The sequence below is a fragment of the Geotrypetes seraphini genome, chromosome 4, assembly GCF_902459505.1.
Source record: "Geotrypetes seraphini chromosome 4, aGeoSer1.1, whole genome shotgun sequence".
In the NCBI taxonomy this organism is placed as follows: Eukaryota; Metazoa; Chordata; class Amphibia; order Gymnophiona; family Dermophiidae; genus Geotrypetes; species Geotrypetes seraphini.
The window spans coordinates 297,519,356-297,540,070 of NC_047087.1; the positions used below are offsets into that span (position 1 = coordinate 297,519,356).

General features: G+C 42.3%; 1 protein-coding gene across 2 annotated transcripts in view; it reads left to right on the forward strand.

Annotated features, from left to right (window-relative positions):
• The window catches only part of SLK (STE20 like kinase), a 277,359-nt gene that overhangs the window by 156,024 nt on the left and 100,620 nt on the right, over nucleotides 1-20,715 (forward strand). For both annotated transcript variants that reach the window (XM_033941264.1, XM_033941265.1), the window contains exon 12: nucleotides 12,565-12,744. In XM_033941264.1, coding sequence (XP_033797155.1) covers nucleotides 12,565-12,744 — 180 coding nt within the window. The remainder of the gene's footprint in view (nucleotides 1-12,564; nucleotides 12,745-20,715) is intronic.

A 20,715-nucleotide genomic window follows, 5' to 3' on the forward strand; every position in this document is an offset into this window, starting at 1 on the left:
TAAATCAAAGTTTTCAACATCATAATTTTGAAGATTAATCCACACACCAGCATGATCAGAAATTATAATGGGATCAATTACTGCTTTTAAGATATGCTGCGCTATATTATTAGAAACAAATATATAATCAATTCGTGAGAAAGATTTATGGACCTGAGAACAAAAAGAAAATTCCTGATCATTAAAATGAAGAATTCGCCATATATCTACCAAATCACAAGATATTATCAAATTATCTAAGCCTAATGATTTCATAACTTTACTTGGTTTTTTATCCAAAATTGGATCCATTACAGCATTGAAATCCCCTGCTACTATCAAATTAGATGTAGCCAGTGGTAAGAGCAATTGTTGAATTTGTTTAAAAAACTCCATTTGATTTGTATTAGGAGCATATAAATTGAATAAATTCAGGGTTGTATTTCCCAGAACCATTTCGATATGTACCCATCTACCTAAGGGATCATAATTAATTAATTTAAAATCTGCATTACATTTTTTGTTTATTAGAACAGCCACTCCAGCTTTTTTCTTTAAAGCCGGTGCAAATAAACATTTAGAAATCCATCCTCCAGATAATTTTTTTGATTCAATTTCCGAAAGATGGGTCTCTTGAATGAAGTAGATGTCCGCATTTTGATTTTTAAGGAACGATAATAATTTCTTTTTCTTAATAGGATGATTTAAACCATTGACATTCAGCGAATACATTTTTATATCCATCTAATTAATAGTTATGTTTTATCCAATATTCTATAAAAATTTACAAGATTATTTCCTAGCACATTCATTAAAAATTCATATCCTATCCCGCCCCTTATTTTCCCTCCCCTCCCTCCCATTATCATATTCTGATTTGGAACACGCATTGGTCATGCAAAACCTACATCTCCATCTCCAGGCAACTAATAATTCATTATATTATTTAAAAAACATATTTCTAAATTCAATACATTCTTTATACTTCCACTCTTATATAATTGAAAATTATATCCATTTAATCTATAATATTTTATAAATTTACTGAGAATTATATTTATTTGATTCATAAAATTAATTTCAATATCATGTATACATGTAATATTATATTCTTAATAAATAAACATATTACAATATAGCTCTATTTCTCTATATATATCTATAGATCTTCATATAAATTAAATATATTCATTTTTATAAAAATATATGAATATTAATATTAATAATAATGCAATTCAATCATTTTCATAGATCCTCTTCATAATAATTTAAATTGAATAAATATTCGAATAAAATATACATTTTATGTCAATAAATAAGTTTTATAATAAATTCATATTTTATTAATTATCTACCAATCAATTACTTATTTTCTTATTTTTCATAGTAAATTAATATGACTGAATAATTGAATCAAATAAAAATTTTTTTTAGATATCAATTTTATTAATTAATTCTGTCAATAATCAAATTATTTTCTTGTATATATTTCATAAAATTATAATTTTCTTTTACAGAATTGAAATATTGTTTTTATAATGAATTAAAATATTTCATTTTTAAATCTTATTCTCAATATATCAATAATAAATTTTTCCTATCAATATTTTTAATGATAATTTCATTGTAAATCATTTCATTATTCCTTAATCATAATAAGTTAATATGCTATATGATTGAATTAATTTTCTATTTTGATTAAAACATGTAATTTATATAATTTTTTTTTTTTATATATATTTTATTTTTTTTATATTTTGTTTTATTAATGATTGTGGATGTTAATATTTTATTAATAATTAATTTAATAAAATAATATTATAATACTGCATCCACTATATCAATAAATATAAATTATATTTCCAGTTAATAACATTTCTTATATCTTAATTTTCTTTTTTTTAATAATCTTCTTTATTTTCCCTTTTTTTTCCATCTTCTTTCTTCTTTCTTCTTTCTTCTTTCTTCTTTCTTCAGCTGAATTGTTCTGTTTCTTATGTAAACATAGGTTCTTTTTGTGTCAGAAATTCTTTCAGTTTTACCGGGTCTTGAAAATATATGGATTTATTTCCACTGGATACTCTCATAGTAGATGGATAGTATAGTCCATATATGTATCCTTTTTCTTTCAGCTGCTGTCTGTACGTGAGGAATTGTTTTCTTATGTTTGCTGTATATTTAGCAAAATCCGGAACTAAAATCAGTTTTGATCCTTTATAGTTCAAGTTTTTATTTGCTTTTGCCATTTTTAATATTTCTTGAGCTTGTTGATACCTTAAAACCTTGAATATCAAAGGTCTAGGAGCAGCCTGATTTACTGGCTTTCTTGTGGGGATTCTGTGGGCTCTTTCAATTTCTAACGGCCATTTTGAATTGAGCTGAAGCAGTTTAGGTAAAAGATTTTCCAAGAATTGTACAGGATCTCCCCCTTCAATATTTTCAGCCAGCCCCAAAATTCTGATGTTCTTTCTTTTTCCTCGGTTTTCCATGTCCACCATTTGATTTTTTAAAGCTGCTACTTCTTTTTTTTCTTTGTCATATTCCTGTGTGAAAGAATCAAACCTCTCCATTTTTTCTTCCAGCACTGTCATTCTCAGTCTCTCCGTTTGAATTTCTTGTTTCATATTAAGAAGCTCTTCTTTTACTTCAGATATTTTATTGGAGTTTTCAGTCAGCATTAGTTTTATTTTAAACAGTTCAGTCATAATATCAGCCTTTTCAATGATTTCTTCAGTCTCCATCGGGAACGGCACACTCGATGGTGACAGGGGAGTAACTTTTGTTCTTTTTGCTGATATTCCCGATGTTGAAGGTTTTTCAGCTTTCCCCTGCTTTATATTCGCCATCTCCGACGTTGTTTTATGTATTTTTTTTAGCGATTTGAAAAAGTAGAAGTTTTAATTTTGTTCCGTTTGTTGCCTGGATACGGGAGCGCTGCAGTTAGGCTGCCATATCGTGCGCGCTCCAAGCCACGCCCCCTCTGCTATATATTTTTTGAGATGCAGCGACTAGAATTGCACACCGTATTTAAAGTAGAGAGTTGCGTGGGGACAGAAATCCCACCCGTCCCCGCCAAAATCCCACCCGTCCCCGTGAGGAATCCCTCCATCCCCACCCATCCCCGTGAGGAATCCCTCCGTCCCCACCCGTCCCCATGAGGAATCCCTCCGTCCCCACCCGTCCCCGCGAGGAATCCCCTCCGTCCCCGCGAGGAATCCCCTCCGTCCCCACCCGTCCCCGCGAGGAATCCCCTCCGTCCCCACCCGTCCCCGTGAGGAATCCCTTCCGTCACCATCCTTCCCTATAAACTTCAGAAATAGTTATTTTATTTAATTATGCTACTGAATTAAAGGCTCTGGTAGAGACCCATTTACAAATAAGCAAAGAGACTTTATTAATTTGGAAATATTAATTGGGAAGAATACATACTTTGTAAATGGGTTTCTACCAGAACCTCTAATGTAAATATAAAATATAAATACTCAGCTGATGAGAACCCACAAACTGTCAGCTGAGGAATTCCTTTGCAGTTGGCCGGGGGTCCCTTTTGCCAAGCTTGGCAGGCAGCAGTAGCGTCCCTGAGTCACAGATGCTGGCACCTCAGTGGCTCATGGATGCTGCCAGCGACTGCTGCGCTTGGTGGAGGGGAGTTCTGGCCATCTCTAGAGGAGGTCCTCTGCTGGCGGTGCTTGGGGATCCCCACCAGTCACAGCAAGGGTCAACAAGTACTTCAACACTGTAGAAATAAAACCAGAAATGCATTTCCTTTTCTTTTGAACACAAAACAAAGACATCTGCCATATACATTTCCCAAAGCTAACATATTTTAGTCAATAAATTCCGTTTTTTACCTTCGTTGTCTGGAGACTTATTTTTCCATAAAGTTGGTCCCAGTTTCTTTTTTTCGCTTTCCCATCTTCTGTAAATTCTTCTGTTGCTGTCCATTGGTTCCCCCTACCATGGTCCAGCATTTATCTCTTTCTCATCTTTCGTGCCTGCCCACCAGCCCCATGCCCAACATTTCTCCTTCTATCACCCCTCTCCAACACTATGCCACATCTCTCCCTCCATTCCCTTCACCACTGTCCAATATTCCTCCCTCTTGCATCCCTTTCAATCTGTCCCATTGTTCCCTTGCCACATTTCTCACTCATCTTTTTCTTCCCTATCACATTCTGTACCTTCCTCCCTACGACCAAAAATTCTCCTCTTTCTTCCATTTGCCGTGTGTGTGCCGTGAGGGAGGTCTGGTGCCCCAGAGTAAGAGCAGGGGTGCCCACACTTTATGGGCTTGCGAGCTACTTTATAATGACTAAGTCAAAATGATCTACCAACAATAAAATTTAAAAAAAACACAAAGCACAATGAAAGGCAGAGAAAATGTTAATTCTTCATATTCCGGGTTTTTTCAAAGAGGTCACGGCAGATGACTCTATGCAATGTCACCTCGGTAACAAAATACAAAAATAGACAAATACACCCCCTCCCTTTTTACTAAACCACAATAGCAGGTTTTAGCACAGGGAGTTACGCTGAATGCCTCGCGCTGCTCTCAATGCTCATAGGCTCCCTGCACTAAAAAACGATGTTGCGGTTTAGTAAAAGGGAGCCATAGTGCAAAATATAGACAGCAGATATAAATTCTCAAAACAGACACATTTTGATCACTAAATTGAAAATAAAATCATTTTTCCTACCTTTGCTGTTCGGTGATTTCATGAGTCTCTGGTTGCACTTTCTTCTTCTGACTGTGCATCCAATCTTTCTTCCTTTCTTTCAGCCTCCTGTATGTTTCCTCTCCTCCAGACCTCATTCTCTCCCCCAGCTTTTTTTTTCTGTCTCCCTGTTCCCCCTTCTTTCTGTCTCCCTGTCTGCCCCCTTTCTTTCTTTCTCCGTGCCCTCCCCCAAGCCATTCGGTTTGCTGCCACCGCCATCGGGGAACAGCCCCCAAGCCACCGCCGTCCCGCTGACCAGCATTCCGCTCCCTGACGTCAATGCTGACGTAGGAGAGGAAATTCCGGGCCAACAAGGCATTTCTCCTCATTCCATCCAGCCTGAGCCCCATCTCTCCTTGATCCAGCATTTCCCTTCTGTGTTTGTCAGAATTACCATTCCACCTATTTTCCAGCATTACCCTTCTTTGTGTCCATCTCACCTATATCCCTATCTCACCACTTTTTCAGAATCTTCATTTGTCTCTCTCCTTGTCTTTACCCCATGTTCACCATTTGCCCTTTCAATGTCTTTATCTCCCCCCCCCCACTTTTTCAGCATTACTTCTATGTCTCTATTTCACCTCCTCTTCATGTCCCCTCTGTATCTCTATCCTTATTCAGTAGGTCCTGCTTACTCTTTCTCTTCTTTGTGTCACTATCTCCATTTTCAGCTTTCCCCCCTTTTCCTTTGTTACTGCACCCGGTAGCCAGAATCTTTCCACCCTCCCTCCACTCCGGCCCAGCCCAGTATGAAATATTTCCTTTTGTTTCCCTCCCCTCTCTCTTTCTCTCTCTCTTCTCCTCCCTCACCCACGAGTCCTGCATCTGGCAACACCCCCCTGCTCCGCGGCTCTCTTCAGCAACTCATCAGCAGCGGTGATCAAGACAAGCTGCCGACATCGAGGCCTTCCCTCTACGAGTCCCGCCTTTGTGGAAAAAGGAAGTTGAAACAAGCGGGACTCGCACAGGGTAGGCCCCGACATCAGAAGCTTGTGTCGATCGCTGCTGCTGAGTTGCCGAAGAGAGCCGCGGAGCAGGGGATGTGGCCGGAAGCAGGTAGAAGGGAGAGGGCTGCTGGAAGAGGTAGAAGTTCCGGAGTATGACACCGACCTGGGCCAGGATGATTTCTTTTTCAGGCGTGCAGCTTACAAGTCCGGCGTCGCGGCGGGAAATAGCCATGCTGAGCAGTGAGCTCAGCACGTACACAGATGAAAGCCTTGCTTGCTGATTGGTCCGGCGGCACAGCGGGGCGGGGCCGACGGACCAATCAGCAAGCAAGGCTTTCATCTGTGTACGTGCTGAGCTCACTGCTCTACACTCTACACTCCCACTCTACACTGACTCTCCCAGCCACCATGCCCCCCACTAACTGACCCCCCTTACTAAAAAAAAAAGTTTTAAAAAAACCAAAAACCCGTACTTTAAAAATAAATGACAGCAGGAGGGATGTCCAGTCCCTCCTGTTCGCCAGGCCTGCAACTGTAAAATGGTGGGCCTTCCTCTTCCCAGTGCATCCTGGGATGCATGGGAAAGGGCCTTAGGTGTTTGAGCCCGCCTAATGCCCCTCCCAAGGAAGGGGCCTTAGGCACCTGAGCCAATCAGGGCCTTAGGCTCCTTCCTCTGTATCCTGGGTTACAAAAGGAGGAGCCTAAGGCCCTGATTGGCTCAGGTGCCTAAGGCCCCTTCCCTGGGAGGGGCATTAGGCGGGCTCAAACACCTAAGGCCCTTTCCCATGCATCCCAGGATGCACTGGGAAGAGGAAGGCTCACCATTTTACAGTTGCAGGCCTGGAGAACAGGAGGGACTGGACATCCCTCCTGCTGTCATTTATTTTTAAAGTACGGGTTTTTGGTTTTTTTAAAACTTTTTTTTTAGTAAGGGGGGTCAGTTAGTGGGGGGCATGGTGGCTGGGAGAGTCAGTGTAGAGTGGGAGTTGATGCAGCAGGAGTGAGTGGGCATCTCCTGCCAATTTTTGGGGCAGGAGTTTTGGGGGGGTCAGTGCGGGGAACATTTGTGGCAGCAGGAGGGAGTAGGCTTAAAAATGATAAGTAGTAATAGTGAACTTGTCTGTGAAAGAAAGACTTTTGTTTATTAAAATAGTTATCCCTGGACAAGCAGGCAGCATATTCTTGACTGATGGGTGACGGCACCGACGGAGCCCCGGTACGGACAATTTTAGAGTGATCTCACTCTAAGAACTTTTAGAAAGTTCTAGCTCGGCCGCACCGCGCACGCGCGAGTGCCTTCCCGCCCGACAGAGGCGCGCGGTCCCTCAGTTTCTTAGTTTCCGCGGAGCTAAGAAGACGCGTTTTTTTCAACGGCTGTTGAAACTTTTTTTCTATTGCCTTCCCGCTCGCGTAAACTTTTGGCTAATTGGCCTTATTTCGTTTCTTTTTTCTTTTTTGTAAAAAAAAAAAACAAAAAACAATTTTTTCTTTTCTTAATTTGATTTTCCCCGGCGGGGCCTTCTGCCACCATCGAAGCCTCGGCCTTCGATTTGGCGGAAGCCGTTTTTCCTTTCATGCCCCCTCAACTGGGTTTTAAAAAGTGCCAGCGGTGTGCTAGGCCTATATCTCTCACGGACCCACACAACTGGTGTTTACAGTGTTTGGGTCCTGAGCATCAGGCCTCTACTTGCACCCGCTGTGCCACTCTAAAAAAACGGACATTAAAAAATCGCCAAATACAGCAGCGATTACTGTTCGGTGCCGAGATGTCCGACCCCGTTCCTTCGACTCCGGCTTCGGCACCGATTCAGTCGGCACCCTCGTCTTCGACGCCGCGTGATTCCACACCGGCGTCTCAACAGTCAGGTAAGCCGGCTAAGAAGCCTTCCCCGCTGGACCGTCTTCCGGCCTCGAGTGCAGTGAGTCCAATCCTGCCGCCTGTAAGACGCCAGCGGAAGCGCTCCGCCCCTATAGAGGTGAGTCCCTCGACATCGGGCTCCTCATCTCCGGGGCGTCGAGCGGCACCGCAGGTACCGCAGAAGAAAATAGCGGTACCGGTGCCATCCCTTGATGACCGCATTACGGCCATCCTTCAGGTGCAGCTTAAGGAGCAATTAGAACGGCTCCTTCCTGCTATCATGACACCGAACCTTCCGGTGCCGGCCCGCACCGAGCTATCGGTACCGGTTGTGGAACAACCCGTATCGATACCGATTGTGGAACCCGTGTTACCCGCTTCCACTGTTTCGGTACCGCTTCACCTAACCTCATCGGTATCGATGCCAGTCCTTGCACCGGAGCCGAGAGCTCACCATCAATCGGTACAGACTTCGGCACCGGTGCGACCGATAACATCTCCTGACGCGGTATCGATGAGGTCGGGTAAGTCGGTGCGCAAAACCCGACACATGCAAACGTCGACACCTGAGTCTCGGGACCATTCTTCCCATGTCAGGGACCCTGATCTGTGGGGAGACTCAGAGGAACCCTTTCTTTCTGAAGGCGAATGTTCCTCAGAGGAGGAGGATTCGGCTGTCCCTGACCCATCCTCCAAACAGGTCACTTCCTCTTTCTCCTGTTTTTTGAAAGAGATGTGTGAATCCTTGTCCATTCCTTTGGAGGCTGAATCCAAAAAGTCTAAAGCTTTTTTGGATGCCCTTGATTTTGACCAGCCTCCAAAGGAATTTTTGAAACTTCCCCTTCATGACATCTTGAGGGAAACTTTCTATAAGAATTTAGAGACTCCTTTAACTGTCCCAGGGGCCCCACGTAAACTGGATTCTCTATATAAAGTAATTCCCATTCCTGGGTTCGACAAACCTCAACTTCCACACGAATCCTTATTTGTCGAATCCACCCTTAAAAAGACTTCAGGAGCCAGTGTATATGCATCTGTCCCTCCTGGCAGAGAAGGAAGGGCCATGGATAAATTTGGTAAGAGGCTCTACCAAAATGCTATGTTAGCAAATAGGGCTAGTAATTATGCTTTTCATTTCTCTTTTTATTTAAAGCATCTCCTTACCACCATAGCTTCTTTCGAAAAGTATCTTCCTTCACGAAAACATCATTCTTTTCACACCTGCCTGTCGTCTCTTTTCCAGTTACGTAAGTTTATGGTTAGATCCATATATGACACCTTTGAACTTACATCCAGAGCGACAGCAATGTCGGTGGCTATGCGCCGTTTGGCCTGGCTTCGGGTATCCGAGCTTGATGTTAACCATCAAGATCGGTTAGCCAACGCCCCGTGCCTAGGGGATGAGCTCTTTGGGGATTCCATGGACTCAACCACACAAAAGCTCTCTGCTCATGAGACGCGCTGGGATACCCTGCTTAAAAATAAAAAGAAGCCTCCTCCGCCAAAACCATATAGACAGCAGTCGGCCTATCAGCGCCGCTTCACAGCTCGTCCACTACCTACCACTGCTCAGCAACCCAGGCGTCAGAGGCAACAACAACGTCAGCCTCCCAGACAGCAGCAGCAGCAACAATCTGTGAAACAACCTCCTCAGCAGAAGTCACAGCCCTTTTGACTTCATTCTCCACAGTATAGCCAGTATCCCTATTCCTGCTCTCCTGCCTCAGCCTATAGGAGGTCGACTTTCTCTGTTCCTCAGCCGGTGGGAAGTAATCACTTCGGACCAATGGGTCCTCAACATCATCCGCCACGGCTACTCTCTCAACTTTCAGACTCTTCCACCTCAAAGCCTGCCAAAAGAGTCTGCTTTGCACAGTCCTCAATCTGCCCTCCTTATTCAGGAAGTCCAATCCCTACTCCTTCTGAACGCTATAGAAGAAGTTCCTCTAGATCAAAAAGGGCAGGGATTCTACTCCCGTTATTTTCTAGTCCCCAAAAAAACAGGAGATCTCAGACCAATTTTAGATCTTCGCGATCTCAACAAACATCTGGTAAAAGAAAAATTCAAAATGCTTTCCTTAGCCATCCTTTATCCTCTTCTAAATCAAAACGACTGGCTATGCTCCCTCGATCTCAAAGAGGCTTACACTCACATACCGATCAATGTAACCTCAAGACCATATCTCCGATTCATGATCAATCATTGTCATTACCAATACAAGGTGCTGCCCTTCGGTCTAGCCTCATCTCCAAGGGTATTCACCAAATGTCTCATTGTGGTAGCGGCATTTCTACGCTCTCACCACCTTCATGTATTTCCTTACCTGGACGACTGGTTGATCAAAGCCACATCCGCTCAAGCAGTTCTCCTGGCCACCAACCAAACCATCCAGTTTCTACGAATTCTGGGGTTCGAGATCAATCTACCCAAATCTCATCTCATCCCCACTCAAAGACTTCAATTCATTGGAGCGATCCTGGATACTCTCCTAATGAGAGCTTTCCTACCATCCAATCGTCTTCAGACCCTTCGGTCTCTATGTCAGCAGGTGCTTTCACTTCCTTCCATCTCAGCCAGACACATGATGGTACTTTTGGGGCACATGGCATCCACAGTTCATGTCACACCTCACGCACGTCTTCACCTGAGCACTCCTCAATGGACCCTTGCTACTCAGTGGTCCCAAGCGTCGGATCCTTGTTCACGACACATATCTGTGACATCATCTCTTCGTCAGTCTCTTCAATGGTGGTTGGTATCCTCAAATCTATCCAGAGGTCTTCTGTTCCATCAGCCTCCTCATCAACTAGTCATCACCACCGACGCCTCTCTGTATGCATGGGGTGCTCACTTGAACGAGTTCCAGACTCAAGGTCTTTGGACAGCCCAGGAAAAGAAGCATCAAATCAATTTCCTGGAACTCAGAGCAATGTTTTATGCCCTCAAGGCCTTCCAACATCTTCTCTTTCCTCAGGTCCTTCTGTTGTGCACAGACAATCAGGTTGCGATGTACTACATCAACAAACAGGGTGGGACAGGCTCTCGCCTTTTATGCCAGGAAGCCCAAAAGATCTGGACTTGGGCCATAGATCACCATCTCTTCCTGAAAGCTATATACATTCAGGGGGCACAGAATTCTTTAGCGGACAAACTCAGCAGAATTCTCCAACCTCACGAGTGGACACTCGATCCTGTAACTCTGCAGTCTATCTTCACTCAATGGGGCACTCCTCAGATAGACCTCTTTGCAGCTCCTCACAATCATCAGCTGCCCCTATTCTGCTCCAGACTTTACTCTCCGCACCGTCTGGCAGCGGATGCTTTTCTCCTCGACTGGTCGGATCTATTCCTGTATGCCTTCCCTCCTCTGCCTCTCATGTTGAGAACCTTGTTCAAGCTCAAGAGGGAACGAGCCACCATGATTCTGATTGCTCCGAGGTGGCCCAGGCAACATTGGTTCTCCCTTCTACTTCAACTCAGTTCCAGGGAACCCTTTCTTCTTCCTCTGTTTCCATCTCTGCTTACGCAACAGCAGGAAACCCTTCTACATCCCAACCTCCAGTCTCTACACCTGACAGCTTGGTATCTCTCGGGCTGACTTCGACTGATACTCTTTTGTCTCAGCCCGTTCGTTCCATTCTGGATGCCTCCAGGAAACCAGCCACTCTGCAATGTTACCATCAAAAGTGGACGAGATTTTCTTCCTGGTGTCTTCTTCATCATCTTGATCCCACTTCCCTGGCAGTGGAGACGTTGTTGGATTATTTACTTTCTTTGTCTGACTCTGGCCTTAAGTCCTCTTCCATCAGAGTCCACCTCAGTGCCATTGCAGCTTTTCATGAGCCAGTCCATGGAAAACTTCTTTCAGCTCATCCCCTGGTGTCCAGGTTCATGCGTGGGCTTTTCAATGTGAAACCACCTCTTAAAGCCCCTCCGGTTATCTGGGATCTCAATGTAGTTCTTTCCGCTTTAATGAAGCCTCCATTTGAACCTTTGGCTACCTCTCCTTTCAAGTTTCTCACTTGGAAGGTACTTTTCCTTATTGCTCTTACCTCTGCCAGGAGAGTCAGTGAGCTTCATGCACTGGTTGCAGATCCACCTTTTACGGTTTTTCACCATGACAAGGTAGTTCTGCGTACACATCCAAAGTTTCTCCCTAAGGTTGTTTCTGAATTTCATCTCAACCAATCCATTGTTCTACCTGTTTTCTTTCCAAAACCTCATTCTCATTCTGGGGAACAAGCTCTGCATACTTTGGATTGTAAAAGGGCTCTTGCTTACTATCTGGAGCGTACGAAACCCCACAGATCAGTTCCCCAACTTTTTCTGTCCTTTGATCCGAATAATTTGGGACGCCCCGTTTCTAAACGCACGTTGTCTAATTGGCTAGCAGCGTGCATTTCATTCTGTTATGCTCAGACCGGACTGACACTGGAAGGTTCCGTCACAGCCCATAAAGTCAGAGCAATGGCAGCATCTGTAGCTTTCCTCCGTTCCACTCCTATTGAGGAAATCTGCAAGGCTGCTACTTGGTCCTCAGTTCACACTTTTACATCTCATTATTGTCTGGATGCATTCTCCAGAAGGGATGGTCACTTCGGCCAATCTGTTTTACAAAATTTGTTTTCCTAATGGCCAACCTTCCCTCCATCCCTCTTTTTGTTAGCTTGGAGGTCACCCATCAGTCAAGAATATGCTGCCTGCTTGTCCTGGGATAAAGCACAGTTACTTACCGTAACAGGTGTTATCCAGGGACAGCAGGCAGATATTCTTGCGTCCCACCCACCTCCCCGGGTTGGCTTCTTAGCTGGCTTATACTAACTGAGGGACCGCGCGCCTCTGTCGGGCGGGAAGGCACTCGCGCGTGCGCGGTGCGGCCGAGCTAGAACTTTCTAAAAGTTCTTAGAGTGAGATCACTCTAAAATTGTCCGTACCGGGGCTCCGTCGGTGCCGTCACCCATCAGTCAAGAATATCTGCCTGCTGTCCCTGGATAACACCTGTTACGGTAAGTAACTGTGCTTTATGGAAAAGGATAATTCTTGACAGCATTCATCATTTTGCAGGGTAAAAAGCGTCAATATGATCAAGAGATTGAAAACCTAGAAAAGCAGCAAAAGCAAACCATAGAGCGTCTAGAACAGGAACACACGACCCGCTTGCGAGATGAGGCAAAGCGGATTAAATCAGAACAGGAGAAGGAGATGTCTAAGTTTCAAAATGTACTAAAAAATCGAAAGAAAGAGGTAAATGTGTACTGATTCTGTTTTGATGTTAATGAATTGTTAAAAATACCCACAAGGCTAAATAAAAATGCAGTCACCAAAAGAATAGTCACTAATAAGTTTGGACCAGTATTGTACACAGATTCATGCAGATGGAGTTATTTTTTCAACTGTGTTGCAATTAATCCTGTTTAAGCAAATCTATCTACATTTTCATAAAGACAGTGTCTTTGTTGTGCTATGGTAAAGATGTTAATATCAAATGTCAGTGGTGTATAATGGTTTTCTATTGCTAAATCTGCAATGAGCTAATTGGCCTTATAAATGAATATAAGGCTCTTAAAAGCATTTTACAACATGCATTGTATAATTTCCTAAATGAAGTATGAAATATTTGGGGGTCTTTGGTTTTCAAAATGTTTGATATACATAGGCACTTGAATATAAATATTTATTTTTTTACCTTTTGATCTATCTATTAAACTTTAAAATTCTTTTCTCCAGTAAGTCCAGAATGCCAGTGCCTAACTCAATCCATGCCCAAACTCTGCCCCTAACCACATCTAATTTTTGGTTAAGTGCATTGGTGTAGACTCATCCAATTTTTTTGTTTGTTCTCAAAAGCACTTTATTGATAATTCAAATATTTTAAAACATTAATCTTATATAATCAATCTTTAAATATACATTAATTCCTTTTATATCTAATTTCTTAATACATACGGAAAATATCAATTTAACAGAAAAAATAGAAAACTTCTATAACCCTCCCTTCCTCCTTCACCTCCAGCTTCCCACCCCGGTAAGGGGAGGTGTGCAGGAGATTCATGAATTATACTGGTGTGATAAGCTTTAATTTAGAAATCAACAGTGCTGTTCCTCTGGAGATTAATCCAATTTTCATACATACCCCAAATAGTAATGTATCTGTATATCTGATTTCTTCGGAGAGCAGTTAATTTTGACATTTGCTGTTTGTACTGAACTTTAAACCGCAGTATTTGAAGTGCTGGTAAATCTGGCTGTTTCCAAGCCGATGTCAAGACCAGTCACCCTGCTATCATTATCAAATGTATCCATCTTTGCTATTTGATTGGCAAACCAGCTGGTCCTATGTTTAACAAACAGCACCCTATAGTCTTAGGTATTGGAATTCCTAGCACTTCTTCTATAAAGGATATCACTCTATCCCAGTATGTTTGTGCCTTTATACAATACCACCATACATGTTCAAACGTACCTACTTCCCCACATCCTCTCCAACATTTATCTGTTCCTTTCCCATACATGGCTCGTAATCGGGCTGGAGTATAATACCAGCAGTATAACATCTTATAGCCATTTTCTATCATATTGCTAGCTATGATGCCATATAAAAGGGAGTGCATTATTTTAGATCATTCCTTATCAGTATAATGTTTACCAATGATCTTTTCCCAGCGGCACCTATATTTCAAAGGTGGGTGAAGATGCTCCAATTGTGCATTATATAATCTTGTAATACTGTCTTTCCCACTTTCTTTTATTATAGCCCTACCTAAATTTGATTTTTCAGTGATGACTTCTTTAAGGACCACTTTCCTAATAAAACTTTCAATTTGTTTATAAAAAAAAATAGATCTCTTGGTAGAAGACCATATTCTTCCACCAATATTTCAAAAGGGATAACTTTCCCATCATCCAGTAATTGATCCAATGTTTTGAGTCCTTTCTTACCCCATATGTGGTAGGCCATATCAACATCACTTGGAGCAAAGTTAGGCATATATATAATAGCTGCACCCAAGAAATAAATCTTATCTCCAAAACATTGCCTACACAGCTGGGTCCACAAATCAAGTGTGTCATATTATAGGATCAGATCGCTTAGCTTAGCTATAATAGAAAGTTGTGAATATTGAAACCAAGGTATTGCCCAAAACGGGAATTCTCCCAATAGCTCTTGCTCCATACATACCCATGATTTTTCCTTCTCCCATTTCCAATTGATTAAGTAACGTAATTGAGCCGCTTGATAGTAATATCTAAAGTGGGGAACAGCCATTCCTCCCAACTTCCTAGGTTGATACATCATGGCTCGAGCTACTCTTTGCGTTTTATATTGTCATATATAAGCAAATATCTTTTGCTCCAAGTGGAGGAAAAATTTATTAAGTAAAGGGATCGGTAAAGCTGAGAAAAAGTACAATAGTCTCGGTAGCACCACCATCTTAATTGTACCCTACCTAACCAGGAAATATCAAGATGTTTCCACCTCTCCATTCCCTGCCAAATTGCTTTCAAATGGGGAGGGTAGTTAGCTGTATACAACATATCGGATTTGCTAAGTTAAATTGATCCCCAAGTATCGTACTGTTTGTTGGGCCCATTTAAACTAAACTAAACTAAACCTTAGGTTTAAAAGGGTAATTACTGGAAATGTACCTGCGGTCTAAATATGATAGGGTAAGATCTAAAATTTCTGACTTAGACATATTTGTCTGAAATCCTGACACTTGTCTGTAAGTTGTCAGAATGTCTACTACAGCTTTCAACGAGGTGGGAGGGTCTCTGATTGTAAAGAGAATGTCATCTGCAAATAATAAGAGTTTTGTTTCCAAACCTCTCCAATTTTTTTTTAATTGTTTTAATCGGTTTTTAACAGCACTTTCAATTATCAGTGGCTGTTAACCAATTATAAAAAAAATGAATTTAGGTACCTACATCATTAGGCGCCATTTATAGAATCAGGGGCCCATGTAAGCACTAAGATCGGAATGTTCAATTAACTATGATAGATAATGATGTAATATTTCCAATTGTGTTTGTCTTCATTCATGTTTCCCATACTGGTTTTTTTTCTGTTAATAAACTTATTTTTTGTGTCATCTACTTCCAAATGGAGACAGAGAAAAACTCCTGTATATTTTGTCCCATGATTACATGGTGCAACCTTAGATTCTCAGTATTTCTCTGGCTCCAACAAATGGTAACAGGCTGACCACCCAGTTCCTGAACTGGTTACTGAAGTAGTTCCTTCCTTATTGGAGACCTAGGTAACAGATGAACAGAGGAGTACTTCACTTGAGTTTTTAAGCTTTTAAAAAAGGACATATAGCAAATTTAATTTGATTTAGAGCAGGGATAATATTTCCAATGCAATAGGTGAGACATTCTAGACAAGTGGATTATTGAATTTTTTTCTCTGACCCTTCTGTACTTCACTGAGAGCTCTACTCCCACCTGTAGTTTTTCCCTTCTGCACACAAGCCTGAAGGAGTGTTTCTGTTCTACTCTCCCTTTTTCTTAATTTTTTTGTCCCTTTTCAAGGTTTTCTTTGTGCTCAGTGAGTTTCTTCAGCACTGCCTGCTTAGAGAACATGCAGACTCCAGTCTGCAGCTGACAGGCTGATCCCTGGTGGTACCTGTTAGCCAGCCTGGATTTTCTTTCTTTGGAGCTTGAGGCCGTGTCTGCCTTTTCCTCACCTTCTGTTTATTAGGGGTTTGAGCTAGAGAGTTGCACGGGGGCAGAAATCCCACTTGTCCCCACCCGTCTCCATGAGGAATCCCACCCGTTCCCACCTGTGCCCGTGAGGAATCCCTCCATCCACACCCGTCCCCGTGAGGAGTCCCCGCCCGTCCCTATAAACTTCAGAAATAGTTATTTCATTTAATTATGCTACTGAATTAAAGGCTCTGGTAAAAACCCATTTACAAATAAGCAAAGAGACTTTATTAATTTGGAAATATTAATTGGGAAGAAATACATACTTTGTAAACGGGTTTCTACTAGAGTCTCTAATGTTTATAAATTTTTATCAACACAACTAATATACTACTTTATCCTGAAGCAAAAAAAAAAAAAAGAAATAGAATTTTTTTCCTACCTTTGTTGCCTGGTTTCTGCTTTCCTCATGCGCTCATTCAATTCCTTCCATCCACTATTTCTCTTCTCTCTGCATCTTCCATTTGCTCTGTTACTGTGCCTCTCCCTTTCTCCCCCCTTCCAAATTGGTCTGGCACCCATCTTCTTCCTTCTGCTCCCCCCATAGTCTGGCATCTCTGTCTTCTTCCCTGCCAGCGTCTTCGCCCCACTCTCTCTTCCCCATTTCCCTTCAGCGTCTTAGCCCCACTCTCTCTTCCCCATTTCCCGTCAGCGTCTTCGCCCCACTCTCTCTTCCCCATTTCCCGTCAGCGTCTTCGCCCCACTCTCTCTTCCCCATTTCCCGTCAGCGTCTTCGCCCCACTCTCTCTTCCCCATTTCCCGTCAGCGTCTTCGCCCCACTCTCTCTTCCCCATTTCCCGTCAGCGTCTTCGCCCCACTCTCTCTTCCCCATTCCCCGTCAGCGTCTTCGCCCCACTCTCTCTTCCCCATGTCCCGTCAGCGTCTTCGCCCCACTCTCTCTTCCCCATGTCCCGTCAGCGTCTTCGCCCCACTCTCTTCCCCATGTCCCGTCAGCGTCTTCGCCCCACTCTCTCTTCCCCATGTCCCATCAGCGTCTTCGCCCCACTCTCTCTTCCCCATGTCCTGTCAGCGTCTTCGCCCCACTCTCTCTTCCCCATGTCCTGTCAGCGTCCTTATCCACCCCTTTGTCTTCCCCATGTCCTGTCAGCGTCCTTCTCCACCCCTTTGTCTTCCCCATGTCCTTTCAGTGTCCTTCTCCCCCCTCAGTTTTACCCATTTCCCTTAAGCGTCTTTTCCTCTCCACTCCACCTTTCCTCCCTTTCTCCCTCCCTGCCCCTTACCTTCGTGGCGCTTCCCAGCCCGACTGACAACAGAACAGGCCCAATCCGACAAACCTCCCTGCCCTGAATCCAGCTGCTATAAGAAGGTAATTTAGATTCGCGGCTACAGGGTAGGGAGGTTTGTCGGACCGGGCCTGTTGTCGGTCGGTCGGGGAAAGCGCCACAAAGGTAAGGGGATCTGGCCGGCTCTTCACCCCCCCCTAAGGCCGCCCCCTCCCCCTCTGAATGTGAACTCGCAGGCATTGAGCATGCTCAGATGCTCAAGGCCTAGCAGAAGAGGAGGCCGATCTTCGGGCACCGGCACAAGCACAGGACATGCTGGTGCCCAGATGAGGGTAAGAAGCGTCGGGGGTGTGCCGGATCGTGGTGGGGTGGATGCCCAATCGCGTCGGGGGGTGCCGGGTCGTGGTAGGTGGGGTGCTGGATCGCGGGGGGGGCACTCGTAAATCGAGCCATGCTCGGTTTCCGAGGCACCGATTTTGCAAATGTTTTGCTTGCAAACACTCGCAAACCGGTGCACTCGTAAACTGAGGTACCACTGTACTTAGATAAGAGCTTGCACATATGAAAGAATTGTTTTCATAAGTTTTGAAAATTGTATGGATTTCTGTACCTTGTCCTATGCAAAAAGCCAACTTGTATGATGCAGGTTGCATTATGAAAGATTTTTTTTAATGTTTTCTTTTCTATAGGTATAAAAATGTGATGCACTATTCTAATGTGTGTTTTTTTTTCCTGTTGCTTAATATCTTTATTTTTGAGTCACTGGTGGTTGGGTCTTTTTATGGCTGTTGGTTTGGTTCTTGATGCACTGCATTGATCAAAACAAAACTCATGGAAAATGGAATATCACTTGGTGGTTTGGCATTTTTCTGTGGGTGCTTTTACTGTTGCCATTTGTTCTTAGATGCACAAGTTTTAACATAAAAAATGTTTGATACATATTAGGACATGCGCTGAAAAATAATTTTACATTTTGTGCATTGGAAATATTTAAGAAAATTGATGTGAATATGTATGGACTTCAGCCAGGACTTAAAATTATGGCGGACTGTGGAACTTTTATAAGGAGAGTGGATAACACAAGTGAAGTTTAGCAAGGACATACCTTGTTTAAAATTTTAATTTAAAGTGGTACTTAAATTCCGCTTTTATTAAAGTGGTTCAAGTTGGATTATATAATATAAAAACAAAGAAACAAACCACATTTTGTGTAACAGAGAACAAATACATGCAATATTAGTTAAAAACACAAAGTTTTAAAAGCTGACATGCAATCCTTTCTAGATAGGTAAAATAGAAGTTTGAAAACCCCATTGACATGTGTTTATACAGTAGTCGAGATATATACCGTACTTCTGTACATAGGTGTTGACCTATGTGCAGGCATAGCCTTGACACCTTTGAAATTTCATAAAGACGAACAAAAATAATAAATCAAAAATCTGCAAGAATATATATCTCACTCACCAGAGATGGGCTACACACCCCCGATAAACATTTAAACAAAAAAGTGGAGAAAAGCCTCGAAATTGATATCAGCAGCCAATCATCAAAATTGATATGCGCTCAAATCTGCTTAATTTTCTATCATAGACAAAAATCTCCACCACCACTTAAAATGTATTTATCTAAAGGGTGAAAAACCCATCACTGTGCACAGGAAAAGAAAAACTAAAAAGTTTAATTTAGTTTAGGATCCATGGTCCAAACGCCGTAGCTGGAAACATCTGGCCAGACAAGCTGGAACGAACGGCGCTGACGAGATGAACAGACCAAAGACCATGTTCCAAATTCCAGCAAGTGCCTTGTTTCACCCCACAAGGGGCTTCCTCGGGGAATAAATATCAGCCGAAAACTTTGCTCCCATTCCGTGCATGCCGGCACAAGAAACAGCCATTGCTGAAAAAAAATAAGAACATTCTACTTCATTTTAAAAGGCAAACGCATATCATGGGATATTTATTTAGATTTTACTGTAGACACCTCAGTTTAGATACCTCAGGCAGGTTGTGGTGGTAGGTATACAGTTCCCCAGTAGAAGGGACTTACATACTGAAATTTCATTTTAGGCAATCAGACTGAGTAGTAAAGCCTTTCATGGTATAACAACACTTTGTGCTTGAATCTTCACCAGTGTCACTGTTCTGATTTTGAAGAAAGGTAAAAAAAAAAAAATGAAAAAACTTGTGCACTGAGCAACAGTTCATCCAAAGTATTGGCTAATTAAAAACAACAAAAACACTACTGTTGAACTTTGTTCTTCAGAACATTCTTTATGTTCAAACATCTTAAAAACTAGGGCTTCATTTACTAACAGCTGACAAAGTGTTAACTTTGTTAATGCACATTATTTACCATGAGGACCATATTATGTAGTGGCCCTGCTGCAAATAATGCTCATTAACTATTAGTAAATGACCCGTTTAGTAAGCAATTAAAGGTGCTTTCCAAATGAGCATGTGCTTTTCCTTAAAATACTATAAAAATATTTCCAGAAATGGGTCAGATTGTTTTCTGTGTTTACATGCAAGATGTGAAAGTACCAAGACTATAGATATTTCTGCACGAACTGATTTGAGTTAATTCAGGCCTTCTTTATTGCTTCTTTTTGGCATTCAGCATGTAAAGCAAGTGTTCCTTGTGGTTTGTGATGGGAAAATATTAAACATCTAAAGGGGGTAATCTTCTTAAAAGCTCATATCCCACAACATGAAGCACATTTTGGTGTGTAAAAACCAAAATGGGAAGCTCTGATTAGCAAAAAGTCCTACCATTTTCCCATGCTAGTAGAGCCCAAGTTAGTAGAGTCAAAATAACCTTTTGCTATTGGCCTCTTTTACAAAGCCGCACTAGCGGCCCTGAAGCCCATAGAGGCTTAAAGGGCTTTGGGGCTGTTGCCGCGTTGCAGCCTCTAGCGTGGCTTTGTAAAAGAGGCCGTGTGTTTGTGCATATCAGGGTTAAGGAGTTTCCCTTTAGTTTTTTTTTCTCTTTGAAATGCTTTCAGTTGGACTGTTTAACTTTCATCAAAATTTTATAGTTTAGCATTTTCCCTAGACAGAATCTTTGAGTAGCCCTCATATGGGATCTTGAGATAACTGATCACCCAAGATTATGATCTAACTACTGTATCTCAACCTTTCCTGAATCTCTTATCTGTTCTCATCCTTCCATCTTATCCTCTTACTGTTGCTTTTTTCCACTGTTTCTTTCTCCTTTTCTCTCCTTTTTCAAACTTTCACTCTTATCGTCCTTCAGCCCCATGCTT